General features: G+C 40.0%; 6 protein-coding genes across 7 annotated transcripts; 4 read left to right on the top strand and 2 right to left on the bottom strand.

Annotated features, from left to right (window-relative positions):
* Nucleotides 1-108: 108 nt before the first annotated feature.
* BCIN_13g01060 (hypothetical protein) lies at nucleotides 109-1780 on the top strand. The gene is made up of 2 exons (XM_001557078.2): nucleotides 109-529; nucleotides 686-1780. The coding sequence occupies exons 1-2, from the start codon at nucleotides 330-332 to the stop codon at nucleotides 1329-1331; spliced, it is 846 nt and encodes a 281-aa protein (XP_001557128.1). The 5' UTR covers nucleotides 109-329; the 3' UTR covers nucleotides 1332-1780.
* A 786-nt stretch (nucleotides 1781-2566) lies between these two features.
* Bcsal1 lies at nucleotides 2567-5839 on the bottom strand. 2 transcript variants are annotated; one of them, XM_024696646.1, is made up of 8 exons: nucleotides 5411-5831; nucleotides 5141-5322; nucleotides 5053-5078; nucleotides 4693-4826; nucleotides 4135-4359; nucleotides 3920-4085; nucleotides 3832-3867; nucleotides 2568-3777 (listed from the first exon to the last, which is right to left on the bottom strand). In XM_024696646.1, the coding sequence occupies exons 1-8, from the start codon at nucleotides 5637-5639 to the stop codon at nucleotides 3261-3263; spliced, it is 1515 nt and encodes a 504-aa protein (XP_024552460.1). In that variant the 5' UTR covers nucleotides 5640-5831; the 3' UTR covers nucleotides 2568-3260. The 2 variants fall into 2 exon arrangements, with proteins under 2 accessions (XP_024552459.1, XP_024552460.1); XM_024696647.1 differs by having other exon boundaries at nucleotides 2567-3777; nucleotides 4135-4826; nucleotides 5411-5839.
* A 171-nt stretch (nucleotides 5840-6010) lies between these two features.
* Nucleotides 6011-8056, top strand: Bcssn8. Its single transcript, XM_024696645.1, has 4 exons — nucleotides 6011-6265; nucleotides 6321-6459; nucleotides 6516-6725; nucleotides 6791-8056. Exons 1-4 carry the CDS (start codon nucleotides 6245-6247, stop codon nucleotides 7339-7341), a joined length of 921 nt encoding a protein of 306 aa, XP_024552458.1. The 5' UTR covers nucleotides 6011-6244; the 3' UTR covers nucleotides 7342-8056.
* Nucleotides 8057-14607: 6551 nt separating this feature from the next.
* BCIN_13g01030 (hypothetical protein) lies at nucleotides 14608-16499 on the top strand. Its single transcript, XM_024696644.1, has one exon. It carries the CDS (start codon nucleotides 15051-15053, stop codon nucleotides 15642-15644), a length of 594 nt encoding a protein of 197 aa, XP_024552457.1. The 5' UTR covers nucleotides 14608-15050; the 3' UTR covers nucleotides 15645-16499.
* Nucleotides 16500-19403: 2904 nt separating this feature from the next.
* BCIN_13g01020 (hypothetical protein) lies at nucleotides 19404-21236 on the top strand. The gene is made up of 3 exons (XM_024696643.1): nucleotides 19404-19820; nucleotides 20137-20249; nucleotides 20835-21236. The coding sequence occupies exons 1-3, from the start codon at nucleotides 19706-19708 to the stop codon at nucleotides 20931-20933; spliced, it is 327 nt and encodes a 108-aa protein (XP_024552456.1). The 5' UTR covers nucleotides 19404-19705; the 3' UTR covers nucleotides 20934-21236.
* A 4789-nt stretch (nucleotides 21237-26025) lies between these two features.
* BCIN_13g01010 (hypothetical protein) lies at nucleotides 26026-27150 on the bottom strand. The gene has a single exon (XM_001557085.2). It carries the CDS (start codon nucleotides 26968-26970, stop codon nucleotides 26221-26223), a length of 750 nt encoding a protein of 249 aa, XP_001557135.1. The 5' UTR covers nucleotides 26971-27150; the 3' UTR covers nucleotides 26026-26220.
* Between the last annotated feature and the right edge of the window lie 318 nt (nucleotides 27151-27468).

Raw genomic sequence — 27468 nt, 5'->3', positions numbered from 1 at the left:
ATGGCAGCCTTTCGGATCGGATATACTGTCATGGGAAGGAAACCGTGGGCTGCCATCCATTGATAATGTTGATGAGTCCATAAGACTGGCCAAGTAATCCAATCCCATGAAACGGTTGGCTTCTTACAACTTATTAATAACCAGAGCATGTTCCCGTTACCAAGAATGATAATAACAATCGAATCGAATGAATCAACATAACCCTTCTTTTAATTTCAGCATTTGATACTTTCACTCCCACTGCATCCTCTTGATCCCGTCCTCACTCAATTCCTACCATCTGCGGCTTTCCGGAGCTCGTATATCTTGATACCATCTAGGCCGCGATCATGTCAACCAATCCCAATCAATACTTTCTGCTTGCGGATCATATAAAATTATCATTGCTGGAAAGACAGCGTGCCATTTCCTTGAACTTGGAACCGACATCTCAAGATGCCCATATTTCACGGTCGTTGGAATCGTTACGGGAAGGCTTGGAGAATATAACGAACGAAAGGATACGACTGGAAGAAGCCGGGGAGACATCGTATGTTAGATTTATCTCTTCCTTTCAGAGTGGCATAGGAGATAATTCCGGCAATTCCTTTCATACAATCGACCTTGGAGCGATGTCTGCGCATCACATATCTCTTGCGCAGTCTACTATACATCGTGATTTCGCACACAACTAACAGTCTGCTAGTCAATCCCTTACCCTCCAAGAAACCGAACACACCCTTCAAACACAATATGACGACCTAGCCTCTCAATTCCTCGGTCATCCCACCGCCAGCACCTCATCCACCCTCTCACACCCCAACGACCCCTCTCTCTCCAACGATTTCACCCGAGCAGCCGAGCGTCCCCGCGTAGGATCCTCCTCCTCCTTCCTCAAAAAATCTCTCCGCAATTCCGCCGTTGCCCCATCTCCAAAATCCGTTCGATTCAGCGACTCTCCCTCTATCCAAGAAGCATCCGATCCCGCCCGCGCCGCACTCTTTCCTTACCGCGATGACCCCTCCGGTCCCCCAGATCAAAGCCATCTCGACAACCAACAAATACACGCCTATCATTCTCAAGTGCTCGCCGAACAAGACGAGGCGCTTGATAGACTTGGCGAAAGTATTGGTCGACAGAGAGAACTGAGTATACAAATCGGTGATGAATTAGATGAACATGTACAGATGTTAGATGAAGTAGATCGTCATGTGGATCGTCATCAGAGTAGACTGGATAAAGCGCGAAAGAATCTGGGGACCGTGGCAAGAAAAGCGAAGGATAATATGCAGATGACCATTATTCTGATTTTGATCATTATATTAGTCTTGTTGATCATTATTTTAAAGTAGATTCCGAGTATGAATGACGGCAAGGCAGAGAGGAAGGACGGTCTCGGCACCGAATAAACTCCAGAATCTTGACAGACAGAATATAAGAGGCAACGTGAGGATTACCAAGGCGCAAGAATCGGAGTCAGGAGTACAGGGGAAAGCATGGGTGAATGGAATAAGAATGCGATGAAGAGGCCAAGTTTTCTATAGAAATCTTTACATGTCCCTCTTGAGATCTCATCAACAACTAGCTTAGCTTAGCTTGAATTGGATTGGATTGGCTGGCTACCAACCTACCTAACTACCTACCTACCTACACGAGAAGAAATAAATCTACATCTCAAGAAAATCTTGACCTGAAATTTCGGAGCTGCAGCGTTGGGTTGAATGATGGCTAGCCTAGCAAGATGTTGTTCAATATATACTATCTATACATTTACTTTACTCTACATCCATCTCAGAATTCAGATCTTCCCAATTCCATTTACTGAGACGTTCATATTGATATCTATACAAGTATACGTTACCTTAACTTACGTTTTGTTGTGTTATGTTTTGTTGTTATGTTTTGTTATATTATATTATGTTATGTGAGAATTTACAGAGAAATGTATATAAGAAATAAATAAATGAATAAAAGAATGAAAGAATGATATACAATACAATACAATACAATACAATACAATACAATACAATACAATACAATACAATACAATACAATACAATACAATACAATACAATACAATACAATACAATACAATACAATACAATACAATACAATACAATACAATACAATACAATACAATACAATACAATACAATACAATACAATACAATACAATACAATACAATAAATACAATACGACATAACTACCTAGCTAGCTTGTATAATAAAATATAACAAACCCCGCTTAGACACTTTTTACCCCTTTCTTCTCAATCTCAAATCTCTATTTTCTTCGTTCTACACATAGCAATTGTTGTGCATTTAGTTAGATCCGATCACCACGTCCCCTGCCTGAACCGGCTGTAACTCTTCCCAACAAACACGTATTCTTCTAATTCACAAAAACTCACTCACTCACTCACTCACTCACATCCATCCCCAACCCATATATATAAATACCCATCTCGATTCTCCAGTATCTCAGAACTTCCATCGTACACACATTGACGACACCACATCAAAAGATATTCCAGACCAGTTCACCATCACATCGCATCATCTCGTTCACACATACAAATCGCATGATATGCATAAGATTCTCCAGTCTCAATTTCTCCACAAATGACTACATACATCTGTAATGTATTGAGTTGTGTACCATTACCGTGGTGCAACACTCTAACTCAATATGCACAAATCTAGGACTCTGTTCTAATATCCCCCTTGCCCCTTTCTCTCCGTCCACCTCCATGCGCATGCAGAACTAGTATACCACATCTAGTTTGCAATGTATGCAAACATATCATTTACCCTACCATCCATAGGTATATCTCCATATCTCCATTCCCTAAAACGCCGAGTTGTGGGTGACAAATGAGAAAAATGTAAATGTAAACGCCAGTTTCATGCAGATCTGTTCTCTTAACGCTGATAAAGGAAAAAAAAGTGGTATGTTTCTAAAGATGCTGCCCGACAACAGTGGTATCAAATGGTGGAAGGTGGAAAGGCCGTTAGGGTACTGGTGTGTAGGACACAAAAACCGAAACATAAAAACGATTTGCGGATTTTAACTTGTTGTTATTTTGGTACAGACCTGAGCCTGGATGATATAATCGATTATTGCTTTCGGTCATTTTTAGATAACAGGATATTGTTACTGTGGAACCGATCCCTTGCTAGAACCCCTTCAACTGAATCCTGCGGGATGTAATATGTGAAACTCAAAATTCGACACAGAAACATAAATTAGGGTGTCGAGTAGGCCGAGTAAGTCGAGTTCTTTTAATTTAAGGCCATAGTCTTTTTGGCTTGTTCGTAGACGACGTATGTGATACTGACAGCAGGTACGACCTTGAATAAATTTGGCGCAAGACCCTTGTACAAACCACGAAATCCTTCATTTTTAAGAGTTTTCTGTGCAACATCCATAATGCCAGTATAAGTTGGAGGGTGTAGGACTGTGCCTTGAGCTTGTAATCGAGTACGGAGGAGATTGATTGGGTAGACAATGCTTGCGCCGAATGCTCCCGAAAATGCGCCAATGGCGCCTGTAACAAATGGCCCTGGCATGGCTTCGGCTTCACTACATCCAAAGCGCTTCATAGTTCGACGTGCCATGTATCCCTTCAAAGTTTCAAACGTAGCAAGGTCAATAGCGGAATAGGGGAACATGCCAACCAACCCCATTGTCAAACCTCTGTATGCGAACGGAATTCCACCTTGTTTATACATTTGTTTCGCAGTGGCGACAATAAGAGCATTTCCACGAAGGCCACCGGCAACAGTCTCGCATTGCATTCTAGACACAAATAAGTTCAATATTCAGGTTATGGGGGTGGGAAGGATATCTCACCGGAACTTTAAGGTATCGATCGGATAGACAACCAATCTGGGATCAAGGATTAGTCGCTAGTTCATGTGACTTGAATATAAGTACTTACTGAGACATTATTCCAGCGAAACCACCAGCAACAAACTTTGAATAAGGGTTAATCTTCTTAGAATTACCATGTCCCTCCAATTGAGCCAGGTGTTTTTTCGCAGCTTCAAAGGAACCAAATTTGATCGCACTTTCAGGCATAACTTTAATGACATTCAAGCCATTGCCTGTTCGGTCGTCAGTTTGTGCTAAGAGTAGAATCCAAGATAAACATACCAGCGAATAAACTACGCATACCGCCCACTTTCCAAAGCTCCTTGATGGCAAGGACTATGGGTTGTCCGGCCATTTTAACAGCTGCAGCTGGGTTTCCCTGCTTCGCAGCTTCGAGAGGTGCGCTTTTTGCAGAGACATTGGCGATGAGGTAAACCTTCAATCGATCTATGGGAGCTGTTGCTGTACGAGAGAAAATTCCGGCGATAGCACCCGCCGCGAAGTAGCCTGGATCAGGTAATATCTCCGTCAGTCTTGATCTCTCTGATGACTCTAACTTTTTAGGAACTTCGTGGGTCAGCTCTGGCCGACGTCTCATAACATTGGCCATGGTTTCAGTACGTGGATGAAGTGGGTCGACAATGTGGTCATATACATCACCAACAGAGTCAATAGAATTGATCGCTTGTACATTTGTAATGGCCATGTTTGCGGTTTCGTTGTGAGAAGAAGTAGGTGAAGGTGCTTCTTCAATTTGTATTGTAGGAGTTCGGCCACGATGCGATTCTGCGATACTAATGACTGCCCCAAAAAGAAGCTTAAGAAAATTTGTTTTGGTACCTAAGCCTTCGAGTGTGTCTTCTCGAATTGAAGTATCGCCCTCGGCGTTCACAGCTACTGCAGACTGATAATATGACAGTACGGCCTTCAAAGGTTGGGTAGAAGCTGTAGTGGGTAAAAATAATAAGAAGTTTCTAAAATACACATTAATTAGGACAGATTGATTTTCAGACGAGTCAATGATTTGTGAAGTTTAGGAACTATGTGGTTGTAGTATGGCTACCAGCACTAGGTAGTTTCAACGGTTCGCCGGGGTTTTTAGCGGCTGCATAGCAACCATACAGAATGAAAGCTTGGAAAGAGATCAACATCATCTGATATGTTTCATTCACTCGATGTAAAAGAAGTGAAAGTACTGACCTCCATTCATCGAATGTTATAAATCCCTTGAAGTGAAGTTAGAGAGTGGTCCATGACAGATACGGGAGATGGTGATTTTGGTACGAACATCATGATTCATATCAACGTCTTCGAAGAATAGGTCTAATTTAGATTTCGAAATAGCGAGTCCAGCTTTCTTGAATGCAACTTGCAATTCGTCTTTATCCAATCTATTGTCATTATCCCTATCAATGCCTTGGAAGAGGACGAATAACTCTTTTTCGGTTTTCTCGACGAACGTTCGAAATTCTGGAGGGAAAAAAAGAATTAGTAAGGATATATGAAGCTGCAAGCCGACGGAGTGATATTGGGTATAGATTTTCTTCACAGTCCATACCATCATATTGAATAACTTTATCCCCATTTTTATCCATGGCCGTTACTGCATCTCTTAGCATATCACCGGCATTCTTCAATGGATGATCGATCCTCCGCAGCCCCTTTTGAAGCTCTTGCAAATTAATCTCCCCTTTCTGATTTGTATCTAAATTTCTCCATAACTGCTCAACCCTCTCGTCGCGAGCATTCTGCGTTTCTGCTACCGCGGCTCCTTTTGATAGCTTCATGATATCTTTGTTTAGTTGCGGCCGTGGGGTTATGATTTCGCAATCATATCGTATAGTAATTGATCAATGAACTGATCAAAATTTGAGGATATATGGTTATCATCGATGCGAACGAGCGAACATGCTTTTCTCCGACTTTCATACCATATCAAAGCTTGAATGCGAAGTGAGGCAGCGTAGAAGTGAAGTTTCAATAATTCAGAGCGCAAACTTCCAAGATTCAGTCAAAAGATTAAGCTTGACCAATGATAAATGCTTGATTGGTTGTATTACGCTCCCGTAGTGGGGGCCAGGGTTCCCGATGTAGATCCCTCATCATTGACAGCCAGCCTTGTCAGCCTTGGAGCTATCGTAAGTCTCGGCCTCGTGAGAGTTGTATACTCATCCTCATTCATATCTGGAAGTCCAGCGAACGCGCGATTTTTCACTCTACATCCACCAAGCTATATCCTTGAAGGAGCATCTTTACAAGAGGCGAACGCGTTGAGATTTCTGTGGAGTTGATTGAACTTTGGGATAGGTCAACGCCTCTTCGTTGACTCTTTTGGAGACATCAAGTTCGGAGTATCAGCAGATAAATCGCTTTGCTTTCGAAGCTATCTGCGATGGCTGCCAACTACTGGGAGGCAAGTCGAATATGATGAAGAATTGTTCTTGGGATAAAAGCTAATCTTTCAACAGTCAAGTCAACGAAAACACTGGCAGTTCACACGAGAACAATTGGAAGATTTACGATCCAAGCTTGAGGATGAGGATCAAGCTCTCGTACAGGCATATCCTCTGCCACAACTCAGGCACTTGAGCATATATTTTAATCAACGTATGAACTGTTGCAGTCTCCGTTTGGAAGGATAGATGGCTGATGTTTCTATGCAGAAATGACTCGTCTTGGAAAACGTCTCGGTGTGCGACAGCAAGCAATGGCCACGGCACAATTATATATTCGTCGGTTTTACTCAAAGGTCGAAATTCGAAAAACGAATCCGTATTTGGTTCTAGCAACTGCAGTATATTTGGCGTGTAAAATGGAAGAATGCCCACATCATATCAGACTTGTGGTTAGTGAAGGTAGAGGATTATGGCCCGGTATGTGCTTTAGTGCCTTTAACCGTGGACATTACGATCACCGAACTCGCTAACGACGATGATAGAATATTTTAGTAATGATACGTCGAGGCTTGGAGAATGTGAATTCTTTTTAATCTCCGAAATGAGTTCACAAATGATTGTCCATCATCCCTACAGAAGTTTGACTGCTCTTCAAGGGACTTTTTCCCTAACAGCAGAAGAATCCAATCTTGCTTGGTCTATTGTAAATGATCATTACATGACGGATTTACCTCTATTTTATGCACCACATACAATTGCTATTATGGCTATTCTTCTAGCGCTTGTACTTCGTCCAAATGCAACTGGAATTCAATCTGCTAGTGGTTCTTCGGCTAGCAATATTGCAAGTGCGGCACAAGCTGCATTAACGTCCGCTGGTCAAGCGAAAGGCGGAACTCCCGAGAGGCAAGGAGGAAGAACGAAAGTACAGAAATTAGCAAGTTGGCTTGCTGAAAGTACTATTGATGTCGAAGCGATCGTTGATTGCACGCAAGAAATGATATCATTTTATGAAGCTCAAGAACACTACAATGAAAAGCTTACAAGGGAACAGATAAATCGATTTATCAAAGCTCGAGGTTTGGATAAATGAACTTGGGTTGATGAGATAGGATGAGAAATCTATGGGATTTGAAAGAAATCCAGTCGCATGCATTCGAAATATTCGATTCGATAAAACAAAGGAAAAGGGGAGTGGATGTTACACATAGTCCAAAATATGAGGCCTCTCTGGTATTCGAGCTAGAACAACACAAATTTCCTTCTTGTTAGGAGCATGGAAATTGAAGAATGTGGACTCTCATCTCGAAAATTATCCAAACAACCTTCGAAGAGGTCATGCCCGATAGACATGACGGAAAGAATCGTGGCCAAAACTACCCGCTATGAGGGCTAGAAAGACCCATCATCAATTTTAGAGACAAGCTGGATTTATCCACATTGCATGCATAGCATATAAATCAAAGGTACTCTAGCATCATTCAGAATTCTCTTCAATTTCCACTTGACCAATTTGGGTACTGGATATTGAGCAGTTTACTGGTTACCTTGTTGGATGGATCTCCGCATCGTTGGATTTGCATGTAGCAAATATCACATTTGATCACATTATCGACACGTGTCTCGGAATTTGGGGGAAGGATGTATTTCACTAGGATTCGATTTGGATGTTTTTGAAGACATTCACAATGTGTTTTGTATGACGTGGCGGGCATAGCAGATGATTGGTCTAAGGTACTGAAGACAGCGGAGACCAGAGACATAGGACAAGATAGAAAATACAATACAATATTTACGAAATACTTGGAAAAATATTTCTTGTTCTTAATTATTTATTGTACGTGTATGTATGTTTGTATAGCATTGTGAGAATTCCGTCAAGCGAGAATAGACTGGAGTATCGCATTGTTGAAGCATCTTCATCCCGCAATGTAATGCTCGTTTATATTTTACTCCTTACTTATAACTAAGGTTACTGTAATAACTCCTTTTCTATCTCGCTTTTGTGATTTTCTTGTTAGGTTAGTTGAGGTTTTTGGATTTACTGGTTCTAGATTGATTTAGGTACCTAGGTATCTATCTATCTGTATTTGAGATGAAATATCATATTTTATTATATTTTATCATACCATATCATATCACGCACACATCATAAATCTAAATTCTAGATTCTAGATTCTACCCGTCTATATCTGATTCTCCTGCGTGGGTAGCTGCTGTGTACCTACCTACCTGTATTTGGAATCTTGTGAGTTAGGTTAGCTGTAGATAGATCGGGAGGGCTATTATTGTATTACTATCTAGCTTTGTTTTGTTTGTAATATCTGTGGTGTGTGTGTGTGTGTGTGTGTGTGTATATGTGCATTTGATTTGATATTTGTTTTTATTTTGGGTTGGGTTGGGTTATTTTGTAATTGTGGATTTGGATTTGGATTTGGATTTGGGAATCAAATATGCGTTCTGGTTTATTAGTATAGTAGGGGCATATTATAGTGAATGTGGTTGAGGGGTTGGGTAGTTGGGTATCTATATAGGTATCTATGTATCTGTCTGTCTGTCGGTTTGTTTGTTTGTCTATCTGGTGGGAATGCTAATTAGCTGGGTAAGTCAATGAGTAAGTAGGTAGGTAGGTAGGTAGGTTCGCTATGGATGAGCTTGAGGAATTATGGGATTGGTTCTGATTCTGGCTCTGGTTCTGGTTCTGGTGTTTTTTAACCTTACTGGGATTGGAGATTTTGGGATTGGAGGTTTGAAATGGGGTTTGTTTGGCTTCAGTGTTGGTATACTAGTATACTATTATATATATATAAAGTATACCCTGTACTCTTTACTCGTAAACTCATATCTGGATATAATATTCATTTTCATAAATACTCCTCTCCTCTCGCCTCCCCTATCCAATCCTACCCCCTCTCTCTTCCCCTTTCCTTTCCTTCCCTCTAAAAACGTAATGAAACGCAACGAAACGGAACGAAACGAAACGGAGATAAATGAATGAATGAATAATAAGTAACAAATGTGAGAAACAAATAAATAAATGATGATGAATCGGTGATGAATCCTTGAGTAATAAGTAGCGGGGTCGGTAGATAGATAAATACTAAATAAATCTGTTTATGCATTCTTTATTATACTGTACTATACTATACTATACTGTGCTATGCTATAGATCTCTCTCTATATATTATAGATAGATATACCGACATTTCCTCAGACTAAATATCACCACCACACAAGCTGAAATCGAGTATCCATCACCTAGCTATCAATCACTCTTTCCATCCCCAAACCCCTCAAAAACAGTGTGTGTTTATACGATCTCTCGCCTCCCCCTCTCTCACCCAAAATCCCCAATCCCGCAAACATAACAAGGGAAGAGAAAGGAAAGGAAAGGAAGCCCCATCCATGTTAAGGTATTGCGCATAGATCAATTCTACATTATATTATATTGTACTATACTATATTATATCGCATTGCGTTGCATTGCGTTGCGTTGCATAAACATCAAGGAAGTACCTACCGGTACCTACAAACAAGCGCATATAAACACAGCCTTCTTTGCTTCTTTCCTTCGCTCTTCCTTCCGGATGCGAACAAAGTCCGGAACTCGAATCTCTTACATTGGAATCCTACTAATAACTAGGTAGTGTGTGGAGGAACGGGCGTGTTTGAATGAGGAGGGGGATGTTAGGGTGGTTAGTGGTGTTACTAGTGTGTGAGGGGTGTGGTTAATTATTATTAGTAGGCTTGGATGTTTGGTGATTCGATTAGAGGGTATCATATCGGTGACTAGCGAGCCTAGGTAGGTAGTAGATCCGGAGAAGAGAATCGAGCGTGTCGTATTGCAGCTTGGTATACGGTATAGTAAGTGCACTGTGGTTTATTGAATGAACGAACGATTGATGGATGGATGGGTGGTATAGCTTGGTGATTATATTATTTTTAGTTATGGTGTTGTTTGAATAGCTAGGTATGTGAATACTTGGGATGATGAATATCTATTAGATTATCATTATCTATCTACCTAGGTAGATGCCTCTTATTACTCGTAGACAGTAAATATTGATATGCCTACTTCATCTTATTACAACTTCACTCGAGGAGTAGAATAATAAAGCATTTATATATATATTCACATATATATACACACACACACACACACACATATATATATATATATATCTCTCTCTCTGCCTGTAGTATTATTAATTACGCGTAGTTAAAGGTTTCTTTATTTCTTTATTTTTTGTATATTGAATTATTTAAACATGTAGATATATAGATATATAGTATATATCTATCTCCATCGCCAAACAAAAGAAATCACACATATACAAATATGTACATATATATATATATATATATATATATATATGTACGTCCGGTACATAAAACGGATATTCGCGCCTCCGCAAGAAGAAATGAAGTGAGAGCGTAAACGCGAGTGCGAGTGCGAGTACGAGGACATTTCATCTCGTATGATAGGTCCTCCTCTTGCAAGCTTGCAATACGATACTGAACGGAATAGAGGGTGTAGTAAAGAATTGTGATCTTCAGGGTATCTTACTCGTGTTTCAATGGGATGGCATATAGGAGTCGCATAGTAATATATACATACATACATGCGTGCGGAGTGCATGTATCGTAGTATACCTAGGTATGTATGATAGATTATTTATTAGAGTATTATCGCACGAGCATATTGAATGAATGAATGAATAGTTAGATAAGCAAAAAAAAAAAACAAAAAACGAATGAATAATCAATCCAATTCAACCCAAGACCAAAGAAAGAACTAACTCCTAATAAGTGTCTGAGAGAGAGGGGGGGTGTCCCAATCCCAATCCCAATCAAGCCCACCCCATCAGTTCGATTCACCAGTCCAGTTCGCTCTCCAATCCAGATGTGTATGCACAGTGGTGGACGAAACGCGAAACGTGAAACGTGCCGTGTATGATGTGAGATAACATGAAGCAGACGTACTGGGATGTGACGGGACGGGATACCGGGCGATATCTACAAAGGAGAGGTGCGTTTGTTTCAGGAGGAAGAGACGAGAGGAAAGTTTATGAAGAGAATGTAGTAGGTAGGGTGGGTGGGTGTACTTTCTCAGTCCCGGTTCCGTGGTAATCTACATAGGTACGTACGTTTGCATTGCTGCTGGTATTGGGATTTTGGTACGATGGATTGGCACTTACTTGCATTTGCATTTGCATTAACGCTGCTGCGCTGACGGCGGTTATGATTTCTTATTTTGGGGATGGGATGATTGATTGATTGATACCCAATCAGTCCATCCATCCATGATCTGAATTTTGATGGTGAGGGGATGGGTGAAGTACCTAGTAATCAATGTCGCTTGGATTGGGATTGGGATTGGATGGGTTTGGTAGTATCATGATTTGATTTGATTTGATTTGATTTGATTTGATTTGTGCTACTTACCTAGAACCACCATGGAGAACGGGAGAGGGGGCGGACCGACAGGACCTAGGTATGATTGACTGATTGATGGATGGATGGATGGACGGATTGATCCTAGAGTGTTCCAGATTTCAAGCATGCAGCTCAACACACCATCCCTCCTTTTCTGCTGGAGAGGTGAGACTGTGATTTTATGGGATGGTGAATGAATGGATGGATGGATGGATGGATGTATTGAGCTGAAGTGAGTGAGTGAGTGTGGACAGATGGATGGATGGACGGGGTAAGCAGGGGGGAGAGAGGGAAGGAAAGTAAGATAAAGTAAAGGATAGAGAAATAAAGTATCGTCCACTCATCTCATCTCATCTCATCTCGATTCATTTCATTTCATTTCATCTCGAAGAGCAGAGAGCATGGGGTGCCATCGGTTCGGAGTGTGAGGTATGAAGGGCAGACAGAGTGAGGACATGCATGTGGGCTTGCTTAATGAAGAAGCGAGATGGAGTTGTAGAATATACACTCACTCACTCACTCACTCACTCCGGCAGATTGGGGTTTTTTTTCTTTTCGTTTCTTTTGTACAGAGGTGGGAAATAGTCGGTCGTTAGACAGTTGGACAGTGAGATAGTTGGACAGTGAGATAGTCGGTCGTTAGACAGTTGGATAGTTAGACAATTGGACAGTGAGATAGTTCGACAGTGAGATAGTTGGACAGTGAGATAGTTTGACAGTGAGATAGTTCGACAATGAGATAGTTCGATACCTACACGGTACACAATCATCTAGATATCTCACAAACCATCACAATTCCATCCAAGCCATTAATGATCCATCTCAGAAGCGTGCTCAATTAATAGAGGACTCATCTCACATCCGTCGTCATCCTCTCCCACATCAAAATCGCTAAAGATCGTTAATAAATCAATTCCCACTCCGCGACTACACAGCCATAGCCATAGCCATAGCCATACCAGACCTCATTTCTCCCATCACATCAATCATATCCGTCTCTTCCCAATGCAATCCAAATCGCATGAAACAAAATGAGATGTCCATAGAATTCCCATATTTATTTAATACGCAATAACCCACTGATCCATAATCGTCCATAGTCCATCGTTCATCGTCCATCGTCCATCCACATTTCCCGTCGATATTCCATATTCCGCCGTCCACACATACTCCATCCCTCCTACACTCACACATATCAACCAACCTACCCAACCCATTATCCGAATGCCCCGAAGCAGATCTCAAGTAGAAGAAAACTCCATTCATACCTCTCCCTCCCTCCATCTCATCTCATCTCATCTCCATATCTCCACAGTACGTTTAATCATTTAATCATCTAATAACTATTCATTGCACATTGCACATTACACATTACCCGGCATTTACTCCATAAGGTTAATTAATATCCGATATCCGAATCGGCATCCCAATTCGACATCCAAAAATAGACAGACACACAAACAGGACAGATGAATGATGAATGGAGAAATAATTAAATATCTTCGGAACTCTCGATGCAGCACTGCGTGACGAACTGACGGCCGGACTGTTGGTAGATCGGTAGGTAGGTAGGTAGGTAGGTAGGTCAGTTGTGGAGTTTTCTATCGAGATACCTAGGTAGGTAACGGTGTATACGCGGGTTATTTGGTGAGTAATTATGTCGAGATTATTTGGATTTTGCATTTTGTATTTTGCATTTTGCATTTTGTTTGGAACTGTCTAAATATCAGTCAATCGGTCAATCACGACTCTGGTGACTGTTTATGTTTATAGTGGTGGTGAGGTAGGTAGATAGGGAGGGAGGGAGGGAGGGAGGAATACTATTTATTAAAGAAAATCCTCTGTATCAAATGAGTCTGCTGTGTGAAATAATCACTCTATCATTTATGAGTTTGTATCAACTAATGAGTCTGTAGCAACTAATGGCTCTGTATCAACTAATGACTCTCTATCAATAATGACTCTCAACAATGACTCTATCAATAATAACTCTCTATCAACAATGACTCTCTATCAATAATAACTCTCACTTATTACTCTCGCACTCAAAAAAATAGATATCCCTTTGGTCCCATGAACAGATGAGAAAGGGCAAGACTCCTTTAAGGTTCCCATCTCATTTCTATTCGCGGACGCTTCTACGATTCCCTTTTCAAACTCTCCGTTGCGTTTCACTCTATCCGACTGTGGTAATAATGTGGGAAAGTCAGCAATAAGTGTCGGTCGTTAGGGCTTGTTGTGTTGTTGTGATTGCTGTTGATCTAGTCCTTTTGAGATATGTTTTCATGCAAACTTGTCATGCAGGCGCTTGGATTGGTGCTGGAATGGGTGCCATGTGAATGGATGGTGGAGAGAAGCTTTGGTCGGGAGAGTGTAGAGGGGAGAGTTAGAGACTTGGACTCAGAGTGGTCTTGGGTGTGTGTGGTGTGAGGTGTGTGGTGTGTGGTGTGTGGTGTGTGTGGCCCTTGCTAGATGTTGTGGCAGAGTGGCAGAGTCCCAGACACCCGATGGCAGAGTGGCAGAGTGGCAGAGTGGCAGAGTCCCAGTCCACCAAGATGATATGGCCATCCATGAATGACAATGCAATGACAATGACCATGCAATGACAACCTTGTGGCATGATATGCTCGGAAGAAAAGTTGAGTCTCGAAAGGGTTAAGCCGCGCAGACTATCAGTACGGAGACCTTTCTCGCTCCCTACGGCTTAAACCGCCATTACACCAATTCCTGCGCGGCGCTAGGACCAAAGGAGCTAATGATGGCCACCTCTCGCTTCTGCAGCCAATCACGCCCGCAAACCCTCATCTCACAGCAGCAGTCCTAAGCACCTTTCGGCCTAGCGCTGTCCATTAGCGTGACTTCCCATTTCAATTTCGCCACTAAGTCACTAAGGTCCTGCTTCTTTCCCCTCCCCAGCCATCATGTAAACCTACTTGTTCTCCCACATTTTACATTTTGCATTTTCCATTTTCCATTCTCGTTCTCATTTCTATCGGCAATTCCATTCCCAAATCCTTTCTGACCCTTCTTCCACACTCTTCACGCGGAACAAGTCCAAGTCTCAATCGACTAAAATATTAATATCCATCCATAAACCCTTGATCACATCTTCCAATACATCTCATCGCTCCCTTTCATCGGCTTTTGTCTTTCTTCCTCCAGCCATCCCATTATAGACGTCAACCCTCCCCCCGCCCAACAAAATCCTGTCAAATTCCTTTGTTGCTCATCACAAACAAAGCCTTGCCGGCCGGGTCACTTCCACTCCCAGCATAACACAACACAGCACAGCACAGCACAATCACAACACACACAACGCACTCACCCACTCTTACATTATCCGCCTCCAACATACATGAGCCGATAATGTCTTCCTACTATCAACACTTCAACGCTCATCAACAGCACACGATTCCGTCCAATGCTCAAAATGGCTCGGTGCACAATCGAAGGAACCGAAATACCCGCCAACCCCCAAATTCCATCCAGCAAACGAAACAACACCAGAAGATGGCGAAACGTGAAGAGGAGGCTGCCGTGTTGATGAGCTACCGTCGAACATTCGAGTACGCAAGATCTTTCGATTTAGAAGACGACGCCGAGTTCTGTCCCAACCTCTTGACGGAAGAAGACATGGTATCAATCAATGGTGGCTCGGATCGTTCTTCGCTAGCAAGTGGTTCACCTACAAACTCTCCACCGTCGACACAAGTATCGATAAACCTGTCTCCCGACACAAATTTCTCTCTAAACTCCAACTCGCATTCATTTGTTCAATCCGGTTTCAATGTTTCAGCATTAAAGATTCATCAGCCTTCGGCTACACGTATTGGGAGAAACGCCATTCCCATCGTGAATCCAAATGACGGAGGATTAATGTCGAGCCCACCTTCTTCGGTATCACCCGCCAGAATGCAACAGCATCAACAATCAACCAGAGTTCCCGTTCGATTTTACTAGACCTTTCACTGCTTCTGTCTTCACCCATTAGCAACTTGGTTTTCTTGACTTCGCTTTAATCTGTGTTATGCATTCTTAATCAATATCTTCCTTCTGGTGGGTTACCCTCTCTCTTCGACATCGATCTTCCCGATGGATGACGGCACATAACAAATAACAACCTCAACGAATCCTCTTGTATATTCATCCGACACTTTCCCCTCTTCATATATTCCTTGAGATGGTTTAATGGGCGCTCTACATCAAGATCTCGATACCTTTGTTTAAATAAGGAGATGGTGTTTTCCCACTGTAATGGGGGGTTTTGATTTGGGAGCGTGCATGCATACTTTTTGCGACGGTGTTTCTGGGATAAGCATTTTATTTAATGGGTGGGAAACATGAAGCGGCGACTTCATATGGTCTACGAAAACAAAAAGATACATCTTTCAAAGTTACATAGAACGATTTCCTTTTTTCTTGTCAATCATGGAGAAAGGCATACCGGTGTTTGAAATTTCGGTGGGTAACATGGGTCGGACAAAGATTTCATCTCAATCTCTTTGGTATTATGGATCCATGGTGTTGGTTGGGAGTGTTGAACAAAGTCGAGCGCGCTATCTCTTTGTATGGGTGAGCGTATCGTGTAGCTGGTGTTGGGTATCTTGGGCTTGTGTTTTTGGAGCGATTTTAAAGTACATGATGGATATATGCGGGTTTTTTTGCATATTTTTACATTGCGTTCTTGATGTAATTCGATCCAATGTCATTATCATATACTTTTGGCTGGGGCGAGGCGATTTTTGTGTGTACTTGGGATGATATCAAGAAACTTGGGTATTTCTAGGTCTTTGGTTGGGGTGATTAGGAGGTACAAATGTCATTGTTAGCTTTTAAAGCTTTAGGAAATTTATATTTATATTTTATTATTATATGTTTAGACTTTGTATGTGTTTTGTCTGCTGTGTTTGTAGATTGAGGATGTTTTTATGATTGTAGTGTTGTAGTGTTGTAGTGTAGTATATTTTGTTGTGTATAGATAGTATGGTTATGAGGTTTGGATTTAGATGATATATGATATGATATGGTGTATAATGAATAGAGATAGAGATAGAGGTGGAATCAAAATGGAAATAGAGATATTAGTGTTGATAGTATTGTTAATGATTGATGATTAATGATTGATGTATAAGTAATGAAGAAATAAGTAGATTGCTGATTTTGTTTATAGATTGTAGATTGTAGGTGGTAGGTAGGTGGTAGGTTGTATTTTTGTGTGAGGGGGAGGGGGGAGGGGAGATTGTATAAGAGGGGGGAGGGAAAGGGAGAGGGAGAGGAAGGAGGAGGGAGGTTACGAGTTGTGTTGGAGAGTTGGAGATAAAAGGGTAGAAGAGAAAAGGGTAGGAGGGGAGGAGAGAGGGGAAAGGGCGGATGTAAGATGTAAGATGTAAATTATATGGAGTTGGATTTTTTGTTTATTAGTTTTATTAGTTTTGTTGGGTTTGTTGGGTTTGTAGATTGGGTTTGTAGATAGGTATTATTAGTAGTTACTTTGTAAATAAATATAGATAAATATATATCAAAAAAAGAAAATTGGATGAGGTAGGATAGGATAGGATGGGATAGGATGGGATGGAATGGAATAAAATAAAATAAAATAAGATAGGGGCGTGGTAGATTAGTAGATTAGTAGATAGATAGATAGATTGATGGATTGAGAGGTATTTATTAGGATTGGAAAATAATAAAAATTGGTAAGGAGTAAGTAGTAAGTAGTGAGTAGTGAGTGAGTGAGTGAGTGAGTGTATAAAGGGAGAGAAAGAGAGAAATCTGGAATTGGAATTGGTATTGGTATTGGTATTTGATGAGTATGTAGATATGTATGTATGTATTTGTTTAGGTGTGGAAGATGGAACGAAAGATGGATGGATGGATGGATGGATAAAGGGGAAACAAGGGAATGTGATTTCGATAGGGTTTGGGGTTTGGGGTTTGGGGTGTGAGTAGGCTGGCTGACTGGCTGGTGAGTATGAGTATGAGTATAGGTTTGAGTGTGAGTGAGTGTGAATATACAAGGAGTTAGTTTTAAAAATGATTGAATAGATAAATGAATAGATAGATAGATAGATAGATGGGAATTGTATATATGTATATATAGATAAGTATAACTATATATAAGTCGGTAGCTAGGTAGGTAGGTATTTGCATATGAAACATAGATGGAATAAATACACAAACACAAATAATGATGTTTTGGAAGAGTAGAAGAAGCCCAGCTAATAACATATTATTTGACGTTAATGCATTTCCTTGCCAAACTCAAGCGAAACGTTCACCTACTTGTGGATTTTGATCTTGATTCGATTTTACATATGACGATCTTGAGATTTTGGGGGGTGGGAATAGGATTAGGATTAGGAAGAGGAGTTTGAATATTTTAATTTTATGTTGGGAATTGAGAAATCTTATATGTGGTTGGGAGTTTGGGTGTGGGTGTGGTTGTTGATGTTGATGTTTATATCATTGGGCTTCTTTTTAGGGGGGGGTGTTGTGGAAGGTTGTGGTGTGGGTAGGTGGCTCACTCGGGAGAGAAGTATCGGGACATTGAAAAATAGTATCGTCTTTAATATTCTTTTTTTTTTTTTTAAATCAAGAAATGACTATTTTTGATTTTGATTTTGAATTCAATGTAAAATACCCGAAGCTTGTAATTGATAATATGGTTCTGCTTTGTTCGGTTTATGATATCTTTTTTCCAATTTTGATTCGATTTTGATATGATAGTTAGTGTTGTGAAAAGAGTCTTGATTTTGGCGGGTTTGGTGTCCCGGGTCTTCCGTTCAGTGAGGGTTAGGGTAGATGGATGGATGGGTCTGTTTTGTCTAGTTGTGTGTGGGATGTGGGATGGGGATATTGTAGACAGGTAGACAGATAGGTACATGTGTAATAACAAAATGTAATACTGGTACGCACACATCACAAGTCTTCTTTTATGAATCAAGAAATCCGAGAATCGCAACCCGTGAACGAAAGATTTGGGATCTTGATCTTGGGATTAGAGGGTCGAGGGTTTGGATGTTGGAACTCTGGAGCCCCTGAATTGAATTACGAATCAAATGGAGTTTTGTAGTGTCGTATATCCATCCGTATTGCATGACTCGAGAGTGTCGAGAATTAGTTGGGTTTTGACTAGTTCGAGAGAGAGAGAGCTAGGTAGGCACTAATAAGCGGACATGTGTATGTACCGACCGGTATGTATGTATGTATGGATATTTGGGCCTCGATATCCAGGCGAAAATATAGGATCGGTTGAAGTGCGGTTATGAAGATACCGAGGATAGAGGAAATAATATATCCATGGTGACCGTAGATGGATTTGTGTAATCATGATCATATTATGATGCTGATCTGAGTATTGTATTGTATCGTATTGTATTATATTGCATAATTTTATACTCCATACTCATAAGTATACTTTATATAACTACCTGCGAGTCCATGTACATATATCATTGACGTCATCATATCCCACATCTTCCACTTCCCCACCCACCACCAACCACCAAGCTTCGAATGCGAATGAGTGAATGTCTAGGAGCAGGTTTTCAAGATCTAGATCGAGAATTCTGGAGTTGAGGGTATGAGAGAGACCAATTGAGTGAGTGATATTGGGTATGATGGTATGATGATATGAGGTATGATGATTTTGGGACTAGTGGAATGGGGAGCTAGAGAGGGGACTCAATATTATTGCTGCTGTCTCTTCCTTTCCTTCCTGTTGACAATTCTTGAGAAACTTACTTGTACTTTTGTGTGTATTTATATTTTCAATTGAAATTCGAGAGTTGAGATTTGTTAGGAAGAATAATTACATAGTAAGTTGTCTAGCTCAATGAGATGAATTGATCTCCCAGCTGTCTTTTTGGCTGGTTCCTCAATTATATTGTATAATAGTAGTAGAAGAAGAAGAAGAAGAAGAAGAGAAGAATCAATTAACTAATCTCTCTCTGTTAGAAATAAAGCAACCACATTCACATTCACATTCACATTCCCCTCAACCAACATCAACACAATCCACAAAAATGTCTTTCATCCTCCGTCAATCCATCCGAGCTGCTCGTCCAGTCTCCATCGCCCTCCCCACCACACGTACATTTGCCGTCTCGAGCATGCGAGCTTTGAAAGAGAGCGATAGACGTGAGTTATCTTCTTCCTTTTCTTCTTTGGAATTCGATTAGAATGGGATGGTTTGAGGAATTGTCTGGGAGTTACTTCTGCCATGTATCTGGACTTCATATGTCAGGAGTGGTTGGATGAAATAATTTAAATCCGAGATATGAGTACGAGACATGAGGGTGCGGATGTTTGGTTTCTGAGATGGATTTGCCGTTCTTCTCAATTCTTTATGCCTTTTTCTGAGGAGGATGTTTTTACACACCTTTCCATCTCCGCCCGAATTCATCGAATCGATTTAGAAATTAAGAAATACTAATTCAATACATAAAATATTTAGATACCCCAGAAAAAGCTGCGGATTATGAACATCACAAGCAAGATCAATTGGCCAAGCAAAAGGAGGGAAAGAATCACTGGAAACCAGAGTTGGCTAGTGATAGTGAAGAAGCTGTAGGTTGATTCTTGGTTCTATATCCTCCGAATTTTCCTGCGATTGTACGGCTCGACTTCTATATGTGCAAAGAGAAGGTATCTCTAGAGAAGTCTCGCATATATGGAGGTCATATGGAATTTAATCTTTTCATCCGAACTGAGGATCAATCAATTGGTGTTTGAAATATTCAAGATAAAAAATATCTTGGCTACGAAACCAAGGGTTGTGAAGGAAGAGAATAAGAAGATGGTCTCAAAGAAATAGATACCAATGAGTGGAGATACACCATATGGAATTTCTCTTTCATCTAGTGAGTTGGAGACTTTGAGGAAGAAGAGAACGTGGGAGGAGAATGTGATTACTTTTGTAAAGGTGGGAGAAGGGGGGGGTGGAGACAGGGAGGGGAACCCCTCGAAAAGGGAGAGATTAATAAGTGGAGATTGGGGGATTGGGTAGTTTCACCTGTCTTGCCTTTCTTCCTCGATTTGAGATTCATCTGGATTTTTAACTGAAGTCTTCTTATGTCTTTCTTTTTATACTTAATTCCACCTCGCATGAACTCATCATAACGAAATAAAATTTGCTAATACAATGACATATAGGTAGCAGCAGATCGCCACGAACATAATGATCATTCCGCAGAGGGAATTAAGGAATTACAAAAGAAGACCAAGGGACATGCCGAGGAGAAACATAAGTGAGATGGTCCTTTGTAGTGAGCGAGTTTTTAAATATTGTTTATGTGAGATGATTTTTTTTGGTAGTTGTGGGATTTAGAGATGTTGGAGTGAATGGTTTGCTGATTATAGTGTTTAGGAAGGGAACGAGTCAGGATAGTGGATTGTAGATTTGGGGTTGATGATTGAGAATTGAGATGGAGTGAGGGAAGGTTACGTCTTTTTAAAGATGGGATGGGGGAGTGGAAAAGGAGAAAGGAGAAGGGGAGAAAATGGATTGCAATAAGATGAATGTATGATATGGGTTTAATGACAGTACCATTAACAGAGCTACCGATCTATGATTGTGATTTCAGAGTTTTTGGTATGAATGAATCGAATCGAATGGGATGGAGGGAGAAGGCAACTGATTGAAGATTTGGAATTTCGATTGGAGTTCGCAGATTTCGTCTTTTATGATATGTACTATATATATATAGTATATGTATGATACATGTATATGGTATACATGCATAGTATATATATCTAATTATCAACTCTGTATCAACATCGCTATCGCAATCACTATCACTATCAGATCTTCTAACTTATAACTTGTATCTTCCAAGTTAAAACTTAAGGATGAAGTAAAGTAAAATAAAGTAAACTAACTTTCTGAATAATGCATTCATTTATTTACTATTGGTATGGTATATATATATATGAGAAGATGAATAGATATCTAGATATTTTAGGTTTGTTTGGTATAGTATATATAATATAATACAAGAAGATGGATATCTAGATATATTAAGTATATAGGGAGATTGGGATTTCTTGAAATTTTTTCAGGATGGGAAGAGCGGAGGAGAGGATGTTGGATTGGATTGGATTGGATTGGATTGGGGAGGAGTTGGCTGGAGGAGAGTTATATAATTAGGGATTTGGATGGAAGGTGGAAGAGGGAGGAGAGTAAGACGAGAGGTACACACACACACACACACAGAGAGAGAGAGAGAGAGAGAGAGAGAGGTTGATTAGTCTGGTCTGTGTATTTATCTGTTTGTGGATATATATAGATACTATTATAGATGATATTATGAATATGAAAGAGATATATTTTAGAATCTGAAAGTGGAAAGTGGGATTGTTTTGTGGGGGTGAGAGTAGGGAGTAAAAAGTAAGAAAGAAGAAGTAAAAAGTAAGGAGTTAGGGGTTTAGGTGAAAAGAGGGGTTGAGAGGAGGAGCGGAGGTAAAGGAAGAGGTGATATAGAAATGAAGAGAGTTGAGCTGAGTTGAGCTGAGCTGATTAATGAGGTTTGTGTATATATATATATATATAATATTATCCATCATATAAAGATACATTCTAGAGTGTGGAAGTGAGAAATTGAATTGTTTTGAAGAGTTTGATGTTGTATTCTGTATTTTTGTTTATGTTTACACTTATACTTTGTGAGAGAAACAAGAAATGAATAATAAGAAATTGAAAGATTAGATGAAAGATGGAAGGGAAGCGAGGTAGAGAGAGAGGAGAGAGGTGAGGAGCAAGAAGTAAATGATTTTCCCTCATCTGATTAGATTACATATTCTATATATTCTATATATATCACGTAAGTATACATGTCATATATAGGTACGCATTTACAATTCTTAAATGTTAATATTAGACAGTGTTGGTATCAACTTGGTGGATAAGTGTAAAGTACTTGAGTCTATAATGATTGTAATTGTTCGTATTTATTTATACTATGTAAAGCTATATACATTTATAGATAGATAGAAGCTAGCGCCTGCGCTAGTCAATACAGCTCCCTCTGTATGATCACATGATCGATATCCCGACAGACAGATCTAGTAGAGTATGAATGAAGCATTTTTTAATATATTTTTTCGTTAATACTTTTAGGTATATGTATAGGTTGAGAGGGTTTAAAATAATTTATCTACTATACTATACTATATAGTCTATTCTATTTTACATGTTCATTGTGTTTTAACGCTGAAAACTCTAGGAAATGATAGTTTGATATTTTGATGTGTTGATTATTTGATAGTGTTTGGTTTTAGAGGTTCCTACTATCAACTAATCCGGTCTAGAAAACTGAAATGGGAAGCTGGATTGGGAAAGCTGGGTATGAATGTATTCATTCTTGTATATGGTATCTTCGAAAATTTTCTGTTGTTTTTAGTGTTTCTGGTGTTTTGCTTGCTTTTCTACCATGTATTGTCTGGGTTTCTTAATGCTTTCTTCTTTTACTGTGATCGATGTGTGAATATTTGTAGTAGAATGATTCGGCTCTACAACCATAGTCAAATTGACCTAGGTTGAATCTGCATATGCTTAATGGCAGGTTTTTTTTATTTTCCATCTCCAGAGGTTTTGGCAGGGCGATTGGAGCTGCCTCTTGTATCTCTTACAAAGATTCACAGAGGCTCTTTTTGGTAAATTTGCCTCGGTCTTTTTGGCATTTTTAGTAGCCTCTTTGCTGCTGCCCTTTTGTGTCCTCTTACGTATAGCTCGTGCTATCTTCTGGTCATCAGAATCTATATGATTATCTCTTGGAGCATTAGCTAATTTCGTTATTTTGACTTTTCTTTCCTTTATTATATTGTTTACCTAGTTCAAAAGCGACTAGTATCAAAACGTACGTGTCATAAGGGCCTATTTAGCGACCAGTTTATACGAGATTGAATACTGCCTAATCTCAGAAAAGTGAGTAGACCTTCAGGATACTATCTGAAGATCATAAATTTCTAGGCAGCACAGAAAGGTGTTGGTTTTGTTTGGAATCCAGCGAAATCCTATGATAGAGATGTTAAACTTTTATACTCGCTTAACTGTCAAGAATAAAGGAGCCCTGCCTGTAAGTTCAATGTTTGGAAATCTATATCGTTCAAAAACTGATTAGTTAGAGTCTGATATTTCAAAAATCTTAAGTATTAGTTTTAATTTAATTTAATTATCTATAAGTCTCAAAAGAAAACCAAGCGAATTTGTTCCTATACACTCAAGCCAATGTGGAGATTAGGATATTTTTATTTTATTCAAAAAGAGATACTCGATAGGGAGCTATATAGAAGTCTTTCGTATTATTTTTAAGAAAGCTTATATCTTTTAAGTCGATTCATTAATCATACTAGGCCTTTAATAGTTTTTGATACTAAATCTTCAAAATTTAGGAAATTATAAAAATATTGAAAAGTATAATTATTCTCTAGCTCTTTATTTTATTACGAACTAAATAAGAATAAAGAAATAGACGTATTAATCTATGATATTCTTGTAAGTTTCAATTACTATTATACTTTATTTTCAATTACTCTTATTTTACTATCATTAAAATTTTTCTTTATTTCTTTTAATACGCTCTTATATTTATAATTAATATAACATTACGATTATCTACTAAAGCAAGTCAATAGAGGTCAAATAACTAGAATAAAAAAGCTAAAGAGAAAGGAGATCTCTAAGATTTAAACGCTCATTCAATTTGAATAATTAAGATTTATAAGATAGTAATCTTCTAGTCTTTATAATTCTTAATTGGTTTTATTTGCTTTCGATAGAGCTTTCTTATGCTTATCCGATTTATGATGTCTAGTGAGATGATCTTTGCGTTTGGAATCGAATTTACATTCTTCCAATTCACATGTAAACATGTCTGGATTTTCCGCATGACGCGCGTTGCGATGTCGCTTTAAGTCCTTCATGGAAAATTTTCTTGAACTCTCACAGCCTGGTTCTTGGCATTTGTAAAGTCTTTTCTTGTCCTTTTCGTTTTCGATGACATTCGGTTGGGATCCTGTTCCGATAGTGGAATTCGAAGGGTCTGCAACAATGGGGTTAGAGTTGATAGGCTTGAAGGAAGTAGAACCAGAAGTAGAAGATAGGGGAGGATTAGAAGAGCTGGTAGTGTGACGTCTTGCAATCAACCGATTTTCATGTTAACATATTCTTCCAAAAACTTTCAAAATTTTCGCTTAAGTTGGTATTGGACGGCGGAGATAATGAGATGAATTTTGATTGTCGCGAAAACTGAATGCTGTCATCAAGATTAGTTTTTATAAGAACCTATCGCTGTCGTCGTTATTCTTGATGAATTTTTCAACCCTCCTCCTTGATGATATAATATAGCACTTCTCTTTCCTGCACCTCATATATGTATGTGCAATATTGTCTTCGTATTTAACCGCTATCTATGAGATCTAGTGTTGGAGAGCTTTTAATGTCTATAGAGAGATAATAAACGATTTCAAAGCAGCTGGATCTAGAGAGTAGCACACAAGGAATCTAAAAAAAAAAAATCCCCACAAGTTGTTTCTATGAGGATGATGTGGGAGACGGGAAGCCAGAATGAAGAATCGGCATTCACCACTACGCACATACTTAGAGTTGAATATCCATTTTCTTATTCCCTGTATCTGTACATGCATATAGTACATACCAAGACGACTGACCCAGTGAATCCTGAAAATAAGAGGTAATACCCCCGCGTATTTTCTCCATGGAAGACTCATGTTGTAATCGCCAGACCATTATATAACTCTGCCCAATAATCCCTTCAAAAAATTCTCCAAATCATGCCCCTATCCCAGAGTCTACTTTACTTAAGAGCGAAAAAGCACGGGTCTGAAATCGAGAAGGGAAAAAAAGCAAGAGATTGGGTGAGATGTGATTATGAGATGATGTATACCAGATATGTGTGTGCAGTTTCGTTAGTAACTTTATCAGCCGTCCCATCTCATTTCCACTGTCTTTCAACATCTCTTACTGTCGGTCTCTAGTGCTCATTCTGTTTCTAGCATAAACTCCCAGTCCCTGATTTTGAGCCCGAAATTCAAATGCCGATATCTAGAGTATCTGTACTTCGATATTTTATTCACACGCTTGACAGCACTGCATAAACCAGTCTTCCAACTGTTCTGCTTTTGAATCAATGATTCCATCTCGGAATACACCCTAACGAGCTTTTATAAAGGGAGATTTGGGAAATCGAAAGGAGTGGCCTGGATTTCTAGTCTACGAAAGGCAAAGATTTGATTCAATGACAGTGAATATTTGCACAAGCAGAGCCTGCGAGTGAATTACAAAGGTAAGAAGAGGAGTCCGCTCGCCTAAGAGGGGTGTCGAAGCTGTTTCAATTATTGATTTCTTTATTCAGGTCACCAACTTGTGATATCTACTATTCTCCCCATCAAAATACCTCGAGAAATGAAAACTAGATGTCGCTTAAAGCATAGGAAGAGCTGAAGTGTCACCTCGTTCCGCAGACTACTAAGAACTATTCCTCCAGAATAAAATTGCATAGCAAAGAAGCATCATTCTCCCCTACCAATCACAAGCCTCCCCCGTCGCCGCATCCAAGAAACTTCCCGACTGTTCTTTCTTCACCCCATCAAACAACCTCACCAACTGCTCAATACAATCCTCAAACCCCGTAGGCGCTTCTCCCAGCCCCACTCCCCTCGCCGCCTCATTCCCCATATCCGTCTGCACCCACCCCGGATTAAACACCACACTCGTCACCTCCGGAACTTCAAACGAAAGCTTCCTCACCATATAGTTCACCGCCGCTTTACTGATCCCATAAGAAGCAAAAGGTACCCTAATCTGCTGACACTCAGCAATCGAACCCAGCAACGAAGAAATGGTAAAGAAACGCGGATTCGCAGAAGCGAGAAGAAGAGGATGGAAGGCTTGAAAAAGTAACATGGGTGCAATAGTATTGACATCAATATGTCTCCTAATCGATTCCGGCGAGGATTCTAGAACTGGGGTGATGGCATCAGACTCCATCAATCCGGCGTTGGAGATGAGGAAATCGAGTTTGCTGATTCCGTGTGTGGATTTGAGCTCGGAGACGGCGGTGAATGGGTCGGTTTCGGAGGTGGAATCGATTGTAATGGGTATGATTTTGCTGTTTTGGCCGAGGGGGATGCTGGAGAAGATTGAGAGGGAGGAGGAGAGGGTGCGCACGGCGGCAACGACGGTGGTGTTTGGGCGGGAGACGAGCGTAGTGAGGAGACCTTTGCCAATTCCGCGGTTGGCACCGGTGATGAGGTAGGTGGTTTCGGACATGACGAGAAGATTGATGTGATGAAGTGTGGACTCGAATGAGAGAATTGGTCGAAGCTTGACTAAACAGCTATATCGCTTGAATATTGCTTAATTATCTGAAGGATACCAATGAAGTAATTTCAAAGTACTAAAAGCTGGACAACTTATATCCAAAGTGAATTCAAAAACACCAACTCCATCCATCCCTGTTATGTACCAAAATCTCACAGGATCAAAATCAGACTTCCCCCACTGTTGCACCCACCCATCCATACCGATTTTTATACCGATGATTCACACCGATGATTCACACCATGAAAAGTTCCGTCAACACCGCAAATCAGGGCGATGTGCTTGAAATGATGCCTTGTAGACGAAGCCAGATAGGTATCATGTAGAGCCAGCTCAGTTCCTTTTCAGGGAACAAAAATTCTTAAATCAGGCGATCGTGCTCTGGAATCGCCATTGTATCGGTGTTTGTATCAAGCAATTCAAGTAATCTTTTCTCCTTTCTTCTTT

Source organism: Botrytis cinerea, chromosome 13 (assembly GCF_000143535.2).
Source record: "Botrytis cinerea B05.10 chromosome 13, complete sequence".
Classification (NCBI taxonomy): Eukaryota; Fungi; Ascomycota; class Leotiomycetes; order Helotiales; family Sclerotiniaceae; genus Botrytis; species Botrytis cinerea.
The sequence above is the reverse complement of the archived record's forward strand: the minus strand, read 5'-3'. Positions and strand labels throughout refer to the sequence as shown.